The 14,191-nt window shown below is 38.8% G+C and overlaps 2 protein-coding genes across 7 annotated transcripts; one reads left to right on the forward strand and one right to left on the reverse strand.

The window, feature by feature from the left end:
* The first annotated feature begins 305 nt into the window (after positions 1 to 305).
* Positions 306 to 7,124, forward strand: LOC112553961 (uveal autoantigen with coiled-coil domains and ankyrin repeats-like). 6 transcript variants are annotated; one of them, XM_025221502.1, is made up of 12 exons: positions 306 to 490; positions 657 to 917; positions 1,595 to 1,691; positions 1,930 to 2,025; positions 2,441 to 2,533; positions 2,732 to 2,818; positions 3,069 to 3,131; positions 3,675 to 3,779; positions 4,311 to 4,373; positions 4,654 to 4,758; positions 5,037 to 5,124; positions 6,425 to 7,124. In XM_025221502.1, exons 3-11 carry the CDS (start codon positions 1,616 to 1,618, stop codon positions 5,084 to 5,086), a joined length of 738 nt encoding a protein of 245 aa, XP_025077287.1. In that variant the 5' UTR covers positions 306 to 490; positions 657 to 917; positions 1,595 to 1,615; the 3' UTR covers positions 5,087 to 5,124; positions 6,425 to 7,124. The 6 variants fall into 6 exon arrangements, with proteins under 6 accessions (XP_025077287.1, XP_025077285.1, XP_025077288.1 ...); XM_025221500.1 differs by having other exon boundaries at positions 1,598 to 1,691; XM_025221503.1 differs by having other exon boundaries at positions 657 to 877; positions 1,598 to 1,691.
* A 4,675-nt stretch (positions 7,125 to 11,799) lies between these two features.
* Positions 11,800 to 13,507, reverse strand: LOC112553834. Its single transcript, XM_025221298.1, has 2 exons — positions 13,458 to 13,507; positions 11,800 to 12,505 (listed from the first exon to the last, which is right to left on the reverse strand). Exon 2 carries the CDS (start codon positions 12,498 to 12,500, stop codon positions 12,048 to 12,050), a length of 453 nt encoding a protein of 150 aa, XP_025077083.1. The 5' UTR covers positions 12,501 to 12,505; positions 13,458 to 13,507; the 3' UTR covers positions 11,800 to 12,047.
* Between the last annotated feature and the right edge of the window lie 684 nt (positions 13,508 to 14,191).

The following is a 14,191-nucleotide window of genomic DNA, read 5'->3' on the forward strand; positions in this document are numbered from 1 at the left end:
TAACAGTCACACACACATACACTCACATACATACTTTCTCTTTTGTACGCGCATGTACATGCTTACACAGGGTCAACTACACAAGCTATACATACACAAGTGTGGAACACGCGCACATGCACGAGCAGACTACAACACATGCACATGCAACACACACAAAGTCACACAGGCACACACATGAACAAGCTCCCCCATCTCCCACCATTGATAATACACAGGTAATGCATCGTGTAGCTATACACCATAACATACTTCCTAGTGGCAGTTATTATCGTTTTTGTTATCTGACACGCTTGACTACCACCCTTTATGTCCGCGGCAGGGCCACCATCTGAGGTGTGCCAGCCTAGTGTACGACGACGACCTTTTTGTGTATTGACAAAGGCTTACTGACATACAGTACAGCACTGTATAGGTATCTCCTCTACAGGACCCCTGCACCTGGAGCATTGATTGCCACACATTTTGAGAAACTGGCATTTATGAGGCAGTAAGTCGTGAAACATTTCTTGAAAATTGGCTTTTCTGAGGCTGTAAGTCGTGAAACATTTCTTGAAAATTGGCTTTTCTGAGGCTGTAAGTTGTGAAACATTTCTTGAAAATTGGCTTTTCTGAGGCTGAGCGGTAAGCATTACGTGGAAAATATTTGCTTTCAGTTTGTACAGGATGCTGACAGTCGGCACAGTGCACTGAGGGTGAGAGACAGCAGTCCAACGTCTTGACAGGCTGTTGATCATTTTACACCTTTTTTCCTTGCCACGTGGAGACTTTACGTCCAGTATTGAGAACCACCAGATAGTTGTTATATAGTGAAAGGGAGCGCTGTGACATCATCTTCCACTGAAACCAGGTGATTTCACACTTCGGTATAGTAAAGGTAGGAGACATCATACCTGAAAAGGTGTTGAACAGAGAAGGTAGGTGACGTTGACCTGTCAGTTTGTTGTAGAGTAACAGCGGTGGCTGACATAAGAGAATATTTTAAATTGTTTAAAATAACGAAAATCTGAAACTCCTCTTAACACTTTACCTAAAGAAAATATTTGCTGGCTTCCCATTTTCATTTGCGGTTGTCAAAAATGAAATGGTTGGAATCACATTTGTGATTTAAGTGTAGTCTAGGATTTGCCATTTTTTCGCGGTTATTTTGTCAGCCTCCACAAAAGTAAAGTGAAGTAATTATAGTAAAGCAGCTGGTGCACCTTGGGTCTGCCCCTGCAACATGTCCGCTAATTCTCTGGCTTCATTGTCGGCTTTAGAGATGTCAGTTCGTTTGAGAAGCTTATTCGTATATGAATTCAATGACCGTAAATATCATTAATATTACTACTGAATTAACCATATTTTTAGAACTAATTGTCCTCTTGGAGCCTTATTACTAATTTATATTTTTGTATATTGTATCATGTAAAAAGCTGGCCCCGAGAAAAGTGGGGTCTCTAACACCTCACTCCCCAAACGACCTTTAAAGGTTATGGGACGACCTTTACCTTTTTACTTTTTATATTGAATGTATTTTAGTGTTTAGTTTCATAATATGTTGCTAGCAGTTATATTTTAATAACTGTGATACCTCTCACCATACCTATGTCAGTAGAAGTTAACATAGGATCAAATGGATGATAGAGGACAGTCTGTTCCTTTAGAAGAAGCAGTTGAAGTGTTAGGAGCACAACTCGCGGGCCTGAGAGGTAAATTCTTGAATATGAATTTAGTTTATGATTAGCTGTAGCACAACTCATTTGAGGAAGAGAATAAGAACGATGCCTTTAAAAGTCTTTGCATGAAACTTTTTTAATTAATCAATTAAAAAATAATTTGGATAGATTTCTCTGTAAAAAAACATAAACAGTAGAAATTGTTGTAATGTATCTACTGTATCTACAAAGAGACACACATCAAAGACGTGTCTTTCTTCTGGCATTATAGGAAAGTTTGAAGCAGATCGACGACACACTGCCAGTCAGCTGATACAGAAAGATGAGGAGATTAAAAGACTAACTCTTCAGTTGCAGCAGACCAAGAGTAAATACATACATTGTGACATAGCACCTTAGGCTACCAGTAAAAACTGTTTAGTAGACTCATCTGCAAAATTTAGTAAGAGTGTAAATTACGTATCTCCCACGCTGACCGCCATATTCAATAGTTAATTCAAATGAAAAGAAAAAATATTAAAACAGCTTGCTTTTCTTTTACGGAAACTTGTCCAAAATTTCTTGAGACTCAACAAAACCTTTGCCACCACCTTGTTATTGGCAGTTTTTAAAGGTTGCTCATTGCATAAGAATGCTAATACAGTCAAGCACCAACGGACAAACTTTTTTATGTTTGGAGTAAGGAGTTTGCTTTAAAAGCAGTATTTTCTTTAACATCAAACACAAATAGTTCACGGATACCTTGCACCTTTCTATATGAGTGTTACCACTGTGTTGGACAGGTCAAGCGGAGCCACTACAAAAAGAATTTGAAAGGCAGAGAACATGTGGTCTTCTTTGGAGGGCTGTGGCACACATCAAGATGACGGAGCTAGGTATATGGCAAATGTTCGCTAGCAAGCTAGACAGGTTGTAATCTTTCTAGTCCCTTGTCATAAACACGTCAACACTTCACCGCTAAATTAATCAAAATTGAAAACCTATCAAATGAATGTTTTAAGTGTCATCAGCAGTTTAACTAAAGAAACGCAGAATGAAGAGAACAGGAAAATATCGAAAGATCTTTGTTTTAGCTAAAACAAGGCAGCAGTTTGTAAATACCAGCGACCAACTGGAACACAAGACGGAGATGAACCAACAGCTCTTGAAGCTACTTCAAGGTAAAAGAACTGAAATGTTATAGGCAATGATGAATAATAACATTGAATAAATTAACACGTAACTGCAGAGAGACCCACGCACTAGAAAAATACACGTTCAAATTTTGTGATAACCACCTTAAAAAGTACGTGCTTTGTCATGATAAGAAATATAAGTTAGAATCAATCTTCACGGTTAACACGGTCAGTATGTAAGTGTACCGGTCGACAACGAATGACAACTAATGTTCTCATGTTACTTTGCTTCCAGATTCTGTGAAGTTCGTCGACGAGCTAAAAAAGACTTCCAGTGAAGACAAAGAAAAACTGGAAAGTAGGTTACTGATGTTCAAATTGTCAAGAGCGTTAATATTATCATTACAAAAGTAAAAGGATTTTTGTTTGTCATTAAATTAAACGAATCATAAATTTTTAGCTACGTTTTCATTTCACATATTCGCATTTTATGCTCTTTATTTAAAAGAAGAATAATTCATTATTTATTGCACGAGATATATGTCTTCACGAAGGTTGCCATTTATTCGAAACACACACACACGTAGACACGCACGCACACACACGCTCATTCCCTCTTGCACTCGCAGACTCCACTACACAAACTGATATATATATATAAACAAACAATGAAGAATTCTGTTTTCTCCTTGTGCCTACACGTACGATAAACTATTGTTAAAAATACGTGTAAGTAAATGGTCACGCGTGCACATATACACGCACACACGCGCTCTCTCCCTTCACTACACATTTCACTACTGACTGCGTGCACATACATGTGTAATAATGTGAAACGAAAATGTTAACAAGCTTTTAAGTGTCGTTAAAATGTGAGAATATTCTGTCACGTGTCCACAAGGGGAGAAAGAAGAGCTGTCTTTGCAAGCATGCCAGGCAGGAGAGAATAACGACTTACTGAAGTCAAAGGTCGCGAGTCTTGAGCAGGTCAACGCCAATCAGAAGTGTAAGATGCTGATGTCTTTATAAAACTTGGCAGTTTATGAGTCACGTATTCGTGTCGTAAAATGAAAACGTAAATGAATCATATGTCATCAGTCAAGCATGAAAACTTAATTACACGTAAATTAAATTTTCAAAATGGCTGAAACTATTCCTGGCTAATATACTGATTCAAAGGAAGGCAAAGCACTTGAAAAAATTAATGCCCTGAAAACTATGGGTAATGAGATTTTATTATCACTTTCACTTTCATTATCATTATTTTCTTTTTTTATTATTTTGCTGAGTGGAAACTGGCTTAAGCCACACACTTCTTCAAAATGTAATTTTATTTCTTTAGATTATGTACGTCAGTAATTCTGTTCAATTTCGCACTGCTTAAATTTGACTTGTAAGATGTTAAGCTTCTCCGAGTATGCTGAGTTAGAATTAAGATGCTAAATGCAAAGACATTTCACATCTGTTTTGACTGGTTGACAGTAGCAGGGAGACAATCTATACTCTTTGAAAGACTGAGTTGTGTCCCTTTACACAGGCACCGTGGACGAGGTTGAAGAAGTAAGAGAAAAGTGGGACAGAGAAAGGTCGATAATGACAGGTAAGAAAAGATAATATGGGTGCACGAGCTCGAGAGAAAAATTCTACTTTTAATCTTTTCTTTTCGTGTAAGATTCTCTTTACCTACAACAGAGACCATAATTATAGCTAACCGGAACCTTTTGCGAGAAAAAAAGTTGACATGAATCTCACTAAACGATTATGTATCCAACAACATCATTTATGTATTTACCATAGAGTTACACCGTCTACGATTGCTGCTTTTGGGAAAAAAAGGTGTAACGCGTTTATATCTCGCAATTCACGGTTGATGGTTTCAGACCAGGTGAAACTAAGCGAGGAAAAGGCCGACGCGTATCGGGAAGAAAACGAACAACTGAAAACGAGCGCTAGAAATCTTGAGAGGAAGATATACGTGTTGGAAGGTACGCTGTGAAGACACCCTTTTATGGTGGTCTTTACAAAATTCGTTTCACAAATCTTTATTGTTCATCTTTTGTCTATGTTTTTTCAGACATTTCTTTCGATCTCACGATTGAAATAGTACCTGAACTTGTAATTTATCCTCATTACTTCGCAAAAAAAAAAAAGAAAAAAAAAAGAAATTGTGTTTCTTTCTCTCCCGTCTTCTGTTGTGCATCAAATATACATGTGAAAAGGTGTCTGCACTAAAGTAAAATGCTTCTGTCTCCAACTTGCACAGAGCAACTCAAGACAGCCAGAGGAAGTTGTAATCAAGGGCATGCGCACTAGAACGGCAGAAGCTGAGCAGACAGAACGCCTTCTTAAAGGTAGAGTCAATGCTGTGATAAGGGTGTGGTGACGGCCAAAACTTAAAAAAAATCATACTTAGTTACGATTGCAGAGCACGAGAGCAATGCAGAAGAAATAAATTATTCGTTTCTCACTATTACTACTTTTTAGCACTATTTCGGTTATCGATGTTTATAAAAATCGAAAAAAATCCAGTGTAAACGACCGTTGTGTCCTTCTGACGACAAACGACGATATCTTTCAGAGACGGTTAGCAGACGAACTTGTGTGTGACGTAGAACCCAGACAGACAGAAAGTGCAGGGGATCATTGCTAGGATTTAAAAATTATAGAAAACAGTCTATCTCACTTTGTAAGCAGTCTTGATCATATGTCATGAGGTCATCCTCTGGGACTGTTCACATGTATTGCTTACAACGAACAAAACAAAACAAAAATTCAGTTTTCCCTAATGACAAATGTATGTGACGATATCCCCAGCGATGAACCGCTACTCACCAAAACAAATCATTGGTGGGGTAATAATTATGCGCCTTACACGTGACCCGCCTTGTACTCCGTGAACTACTTATTTTGCTCCTATAAAGAAACAGCAAAACAATGGTTTGAAATAGGTAAAAAATATGTTTATAATATAAAAAAATCCCTAGAAGAAACAAAGCATATAGTAACAAAACCTTTGTTTTGAATTAGTGTTAAATTTTTGTGTGGTTATGTAGTAAAAGGCATCAATAATAATTATGCCTAACTACTACAAACATGCCTCTTCTTGATTTTTCCATCATAGTATCTCTACAAACATGATACACATACAAACAAGCAGTCGCATGCACATACAAACTAAAACAGCTTTTTTCGCTAGCCAAAGCTTTTTCATTTATTCATCCTTTGGAAGTCCATGAAAGAATAATGTTGGACATTTGTAGGCCTAAGTGTACACTGAAGTACACAGCTATGCCGACGATCATAATTCTTCAAAGTAGTCCATAAGGACTTGAACAACCGACGAGAAGCATCGTGTCTGTCCCGTCGTGTACCGAAATCGTATGTGTCCTATGTCGTAAAGGACCATCATTGCTTGTCCCTATAACGTTAAGTTATTATCATGATTCACTTAATAAAAATGTAATAAATCTAAATATTTATGATATAAGTTTGTGTTGCTATGGATAGAGCTCACAAATTTACGGGACTTCGAGTCTCGCTTGCAGTTGCCTTGGCCGGTCCTGATCAAATAATTGATCAAGGAACGTGTAAACCTTAAACCTGACTGATGCGAGGAATGTTTACTATAACTATTTTTTGCTTTTGAATTAGGAGAAATAATGGAGGATGGATTAGAAACACGGATACTCAACCAAGATAACATGCAATGAAGAAATGAGGACGTCAGCAAGCCGTCATCAGTAGAGAAGACCTTGAGGAGACTGTCATCTCTTCAATGACAACATGTGCCTGGGCCCCTCTAGAGGATCCCCAATTGTGTTCTCTTCATTTAACACTAGGTGGCGAACTGTGTAATCAACAATAAAAATCAACATCTATTGCTTCCCGCATGTGGCCGTCTGCCCTAAAACAAGATTGTCGGTCGTATTTTCAAACTAGGAGTGGGACTGTAGAGTGGTGTAGGTAGACAATGACTTTCTTTGTTGTTCTCTTATCCTAAGCTCTATATGCTATTGCATTGTAATTTGGGCTATATCACACACTTTTATATGTTTATTATCATTTATTAACAGAACTAACTTTATCGACGAAGATGTTCACTGCATTGCGTCTGCTTGCATAGGGACGACAACTTGCATTTAATGTCTCCTTTTAAGCAGGAGTCGTGGGCCTTGACAGTTATTTTTACTATTAACATACCAAAACTCTTCCCAATATAAAAGCTGATATATCATCTTTTAAAATCTTTTATCCCTAAAGAAGATTGGTTTCTTACAATGTGTATTTTGAGTACAGAGAAAACTGTTAATTTTCGTTTTCCGGATTGGATCTTTATTGGGAAAGATGTTCGCCAAAGTCTATTTTTCTTTTAATAATTACCCTTTGCCATTTTTATTTAATTTCTTATTCATGTTGTTTTTGACAGTGTTTGTGTCAAACTGTGCGTGTGTAGTTTAGTATCATTTTAATAATAAAATACATATTAACCCAAATGTCTCGTTGACAGCTGCTCAACCTCAGATGAAGTGTCAGTGGTGTGTGTCTGATGTTGTAGATGCGCACGTTTATTCTTGTTGTTTGTTTTATAGTATATATATATAAGTTGCCTTCCTTTCACGTGCTAATGTACACCTTGCAACTTACAATGAACGTGTTCTACTTTTACTTTTATTTTTAACTTACTGTAACTAGAGCACCTTCGCATGTTCAAATTGCCCACTGGGACCAATAAAGTTGATCATTGTCATTGTCATTGGCTACTACTCGAAGCTAAGAGCCAGAAGTTTTATTTGACCTCTCAGCCACTGACGGCTGGCATGGATCATCTCTACTGTCTGGGGTCATTATCATGTGACCTCGTGGCCAGAAAAGAGCCAGACATAGACTCTGTACGTGCGTCCACGAGTGCGCGTGTGCGGGTGTGTTTGTGTGTTTGTGTGTTTGTGTGTGTGTGGTGGGGGGGGGTCAGAACCAAAGTACTCTGCACAAACAAGTCTCTACTTGAGCGGAACTCTGAATACTCGGATCTTCATGTGCGGGTACTAAATATACGCCTCCGTGTAGGACTGAATGGACAGAATAGACAGAATAGACAGCCAGACAGAGGCCAGGGCAGGCTCCATTACCAGCTTCAATGGCAAATCGCTGCACTACATCCAGTGTTGTCCATAGGAATGGGAATCCCATGGGAATCCCATGGGAAACGTCCCATGGGATGGGATGGGACGGGACAGCACACACTTGTATTTACCATGGTAGTCGATACTTGATATTGCAAAATAAATTTACTGTTATTTCATTCATCAAGGATTTAAATCTTTCCTCTGAATCATCTATTGTATATGAAGTAGCAGGAATTATAGAACAAAAGCAGAAAAGTGGTTTTCAGTGTTGTCCATAGGATTGTTAATACCATGGGAATCCCATGGGAAACGTCCCGTGGGATGGGACGGGATGGGACAGGCATAAATTGCCATGGGACGGGATGGGATGGGATAGAAAAATATGTCCCATGGACAACCCTGACTACATCACAGCTGCATCCGACAACCGATTATGACCTTCTTTCCTCAACAACATCCTGAAATGCGATCCGAGAAAAGACCATTTGTCTCGTCAGAGAAAACCGACCCCTGCCGGGCATTGTCATCTCTTGATAACACATTTTTTTAGCTGTAACACAAATGGTTTATATTCACGTGTAAATACAAGTAAGATGTCACTCGAAAAATGTAGAAGGCACACTTCTAGTCCTCATTTTATATTGTTCTCCACAGTGTTAAAATTCAAATTAACAAAATCAAAATAGACCGTTACAGTAACTGTCATAAATGCAAGTATTGCTGAATCAATTCGGTAGGTGCATGATATCCAAAAAGTATATTAAATACATAACTGAAAATCTTAATGATCCAGATATCCAGAGCACCAAAAATAAGATAATTAAAATACACCCTCCACAAATAAAATCGAAACACCCAGAAAAAACCGCAAACAAGAAACACTTTTAAAAAGTAATAAAACAACAGTTGCAGCATTAGGGGACCGTGTAATAAAAACCTTAGTAGTGTTGCTACTCAGGTTGAGAAAAATTAGAAAAGGTTGTAGATAAAAACAACACTGTCCATCAACAATTGATGGGGCAGGTCTGCTGCCCACAGTAGAAGGTAGTGTGAATGTGTGTGAGAGAGAGAGAGTGAGAAAAAATAAAGTGACTGTATAGAACGGATAACGTATAACGGTTTTTCTTACAATGATACACATAATACCTACCTATTGGAATAAAATACTAATTTAAGCACTGAAATGTTTAAGGAGTATCTTTATTAGAAAAAGCGTTTGTGTTTCAAATAATGTTATAGCACACATTTTTGTCTTTGTCCCTCTCACGTTCGCGTGTGTATGTGTTCGCTCGCGTGCAAGCACAGTGATTTTGTATATTCACTGTTTCGTAAAGCTATACCGTGGAACAGATGTTCGATACCTAATTTTCATTGTGATTCTTTGTCTCTTTCGACCAACAGCAGGAGCACGCAATGGCCACAGACTGGTGACTAACGTGAAACACGGCATTGGAACGCTATTGTCTGTAACACGCATGTTGACGATAGTTGATAAGCCCTTTGTAAAGCCGCCAGATATTGGATGTCCTCTCTCTGCCCCCCTTTTTTTGTTGTTTGATTTTAGTCTCATTCGTTTTTTTTCTTTATCTCTCATACTCCTTCCAATCATTATCTCGTCTTTCTTCCTATGTCCGTTCCCCTCTTCATGCATTTCGTTCTTCTCTCTGCTTTCATTCTTTTTATCTCTCATCCGCTTTCTATCTCCCTCCGTCTGCCTGTTTACCTTCCCTCTCTCCTCACTCTTTTTTTTTCTCATTTTTTTGTTCTTCCTTTCTATGTCCCTCTCTGTACACGAGCGACCTAATCAATGCTTACCACAATAGACAGAAATGTAGTTTAGGAATGGTTCTTCTTTCATCAACTTAACAGAGCGAGCATCATGAATTCACGTGTGCAGCACGTAGTGTACAGTGCAGTGACGTGACGTTAGTACTGGTGTGCTCACATATTTAAGTGTGGTCTAAACATATTGCTTGCTGTGATATGGATTGTGTCAGAATTATTTTGACCACATAGAACAGCAATATTATCTTACTCTCAATTCTTGTTCTTGTTATTTGGTTCCTCTTTGTGTTTTCTGTATTTGATTGTATTCTTTGTTAGTACTGTTGTTGATTCTTTTACAGCTGATTTGTTATTAGTTTGTTTTTCTGTCCCTCATATGCTGTCTATGGTTCGCTCTTGTTAGAGCATGCTCCTTATGAGTGTGATTATGCAGTTTACAAATTTTGAATTTTATTATTATTATTTTTATTTATTTATTTATTTTTAGAAAGTTAGCAAGTAAGCAGTAGCGGTTTGAGGCAGACCGCTGGAACTTAGCCCTGACCCAAAATCTTTTACAAAATAATGTCGCCTATGGCTGTCACATCCCCCGTTCTCTCATATGTGTCCCGCATGTTTGCTCATGTCAACCGTGACCGTAACTCTAGTCCTGTCCTCTGACAAAAACATGCCGAGTATGGTGAGGTCTTTTTTCATACTGTGGTGTCTGCTTGATTGCTCTGGCAAGTTTTGAATGGAAAACTGCGATGCAACCAATGCTCCTAAAAAAGGTTTACTGGCCCCAATAAGTGAGAAGTCTACCTGCCGTCACTCCACAAAGATCACAGAGGTTCCGATTGACGCCAATCGGAACCTCTGTGATCTTTGTGGAGTGACCAGGCCTGACGAGAGGGGGGGACAGGGGGGTCTGGTGTACCCGGGCCCGCGGCTGTCAAGGGGGCCCGGCCTTGGTCAGTGGATTTTTGTTTTCTTCTCCTTTTCTTTTTCTTTTAAAGAAAGGTCTAAGGACAGAACACCCAAGCATTACACATGCAGAAGTTGAGTTTCAAGTCTGTAGAATACAATTTCGGGGTACTGGGGCCTGTCGTGAGAAGTGTAGTCAGCGGAATTTACAAGTACAAGGGGCCCGGAGAGGTCGTCTGTCCCGGGGCCCGGGCTGGCTCTCGGCGGCCCTGGGAGTGACGGCAGGTAGACTTTTCACTCATTGGGGCCAGTAAACCGTGTTTAGGAGCATTGGTTGCATCGCAGTTTTCCATTAAAAACTTGCCAGAGCAATTAAGCAGACACCACAGTATGAAAAAAGACCTCACCATAGTCGGCATGTTTTTGTCAGAGGACAGGACTAGTGTTACGGTCACGGTTGACATGAGCAAACCTGCGGGACACATATCTAAAGCTAATGCTGTTACTAAAGAGATGACAGTTGCTTTGTATTTTTTTATTCACAAATAACTATAATAAAAGTTTTTACTTCTGTAAAAAGCTACCGAAATATCGTTTGTTGTGTGTTGTGTGTTGAAAAAAGAACGCGTAGAAATATTTCCAGCAAGAGTAGTGTGGCTGTGACGGCGCACACATTCAACTAATTTTTCCAGTCTTTTCTTTTTTTTTTTTTTGTTTAGGGAGCCGAAGGACGTATGATAAGTGTGACACCTGGCTACAGCTTACTGAATAGACGACAGGGCTGAGAGACAGTAAGAGGGAGGAGGTTAAGCGATAGAAATAGTGACTGAGAGTTAGAGGAGAAAAAAAGGTAAGAAGGAAGATGGAGGGAAAGAAGAAAACAAAGAGAGATAGAGCGAACAAATAAAGGGAAACGAAAGAAATGCTTTAAAAGAGTAAGAAGACTTAAGAAGAAAGGTGAGATGATGATTTAAGGGAGTAGGAGTTAAAAAGAGCGAGAGAAAGAAGAAACAAAATATGTAAAGAGAGGGCCTCTAATATCTGGCGGCTTTTAAAGTCGGTGATTAAATATCGTTCATCACCAGAGCTACAGACAACAGCGGTCTGTCACCAGTTTATGGCAATGATGTGTTGATGATGATAAATTGACTTCGAACATCCGTCCTCTCTGAGTTAGCCACACACACACACACAACAATACAAATCTGTTGTATACAATGGTTTTATTTGAAGAAAAGGCGGTATACACCGACAGTATGACTCCGAGCACAGTTGAAACGTGGCTGCGGATACAACCGATTTTTTATTCTTGGTCTAAACCAACTGTATTTTTAACTAACTTTGCACAAAAAAAGGACAAACTTTCAGATTAAGTTTATAATTAATTTTTCATCTCATTATGTCCGAGGAGAACGCTTTGCAGAGGTCTTCTTCTTTGATTGCTGGGACAGAACGATGGACTCTCACTTGGAGCAAACAACGCATTGCAGGATGTTGCTGTTGACGTAAGGAGGACAGGGTAGACTGCCACAGATGCCAACCGTCAGGTACAGCAGCCTGCCGTTCTGGTCAGCGCTTGAGTTGTTGCGGCCTTCCAGTTTGCTGTCCACGCAGATGAACTCCGTTGACCCGGCGTGTCCGTCGTACCCGCTCATTAGTAAACCCGTGTACTCGGAGCTCCACCCAGACGGACACTTGTTGGTGCCGGGTATCATGATGTTGGCTGTACGGTCTGTGACGAAGCACACGGCACACAGAGCATCCTGGTCGTTCTCTGGCCGGTTCGTCACTTCGTATTCCGTGCCGTACACGGAGGAGAAGTAGGCAGGTTTTGATACGTCAGTGGGTACGGGATTGGGTGGTAGACACAGGTAGTTGGCTCCAGATCCGGTATGGCCGTAAAAACTTCCGCCCATATAACCTTTTGGATTACAGAATATTTACACGTTACTTTGATTTTGTTACTGTGACATTGTCGCACGTTTATTTCCAATGTTCTGGTAGACAGCAGTTCATCAAAACTGAGATCTGATCGATGTTTTACATACACTTTGTCACAAGTTAAAAAGCAAAAAAAAAAAGTACATGCCAACATTTGCAAGTATAATTTGCACACACGCTTTATTCTTTATTAAGTAAACGATAGTCAGGAACCATTCAAGTTGCATTTCTTTATCAAGAATCTTAAAAAAAATAGCGTTTGTCAGAGCAGTAATACATCTACAAAGGTGTGTTTATTGTGATACATAGATTATATAACAAAAAAATTATTTTTCTCCAATCTATACAGTCTAATGCCTTGAGGGAGATAGATACACATTTAGAACTAAGTTATGCAACAAACTTCAGACATGATTACTGTTCATGTAAAGATGTACAAACATACAGTACCCTATCCGATAAAAACTAATGAAAAACTAATTACATTATGCTGGAGTGATATTACTTAAACTTTTTGCTGACATATTAGCTTATACCTGAACATCTTATCTGGGATATGTAAAGATTGCTCCTGATAAAAACCTTCACATGATATTAAAAAGATTTTAGCGAATGGAAGAGTTTTGACGACTTAATATTCTGAGTCTGTCAAATGAACCAAATAACAAAAATGTAAACAATGAGTAAATGATGTATAAGTTACTGAAAATGAAATCTCCAATCTATCTACCTGTTCATTAACACACTCATACAAATGATATAAAACATTGTTATAAACTCATGACTTTGAAATAGACATTTTCTGTAGCAAAGAAAAATAACTGATATTACTTCTGTAGAAACATCTTTTTTCAAACTATTATGACTTCTCAATGTGAAAAGTCTTTGACAAAGAAACATTTTATGTCTACATCAGTGTAGTGTTTCTTTACCTGAATACACAGTCGCTGCTGTAGAAGTACACCCCTTGCTTCCCCAACGTGTGTAACTGTACCTGGAACACAACAGTGTTTAAGTGTTAGCAGCTAGTGATTGTCTTCTCTACCTGTTGGTTAGTGGAATCGTTAAATCCATGTTAACATATGGAACATCCACATAATAGGATTAATAAGTACAGGGAAATTGTAAGTCAGTGATATCAGCACACAATTTATGGAATGTTCGAAAAAGAACCAACTTTTTATGGCATCCTTTATCGCAGTATTTGGGTGACTTAGAGTCGAAATCTCACACAAACCGCTCGAGATGTACCCTGTTGTTATCATCGTGAGACGTGCGTGAATTAAATATCATCGTTGAATGCCACTAAACTACCAGGAATACTACCAGCAAAGTATCATCACAACATGCAGCCAATGGAGGATGATCCCTTCTGCCTTGTAGGTAATGTTATAACTGCTAGGTAATTTAGGTAACCGCTCAATAATCAACAATTGCAGGCATAGACACTAGTAAAATATGTAACCTTCACCATCCACATGCAGTGCATAAAAAAAGAACAGACTAGGTGAATTGCTAATCCTTTAACTTCATTGGGACTCTAATAACCAACCGGTTTTCCAACAAAATTAACAACAATAACTAATTTATATTAATTAACCCTTCTCGACAACTGTGTCGACTGGGAGAAGTTGCTGCGCCACCAGTGTATCCAAACCGTACCAGT

This window comes from Pomacea canaliculata, linkage group LG13 (genome assembly GCF_003073045.1).
Source record: "Pomacea canaliculata isolate SZHN2017 linkage group LG13, ASM307304v1, whole genome shotgun sequence".
In the NCBI taxonomy this organism is placed as follows: Eukaryota; Metazoa; Mollusca; class Gastropoda; order Architaenioglossa; family Ampullariidae; genus Pomacea; species Pomacea canaliculata.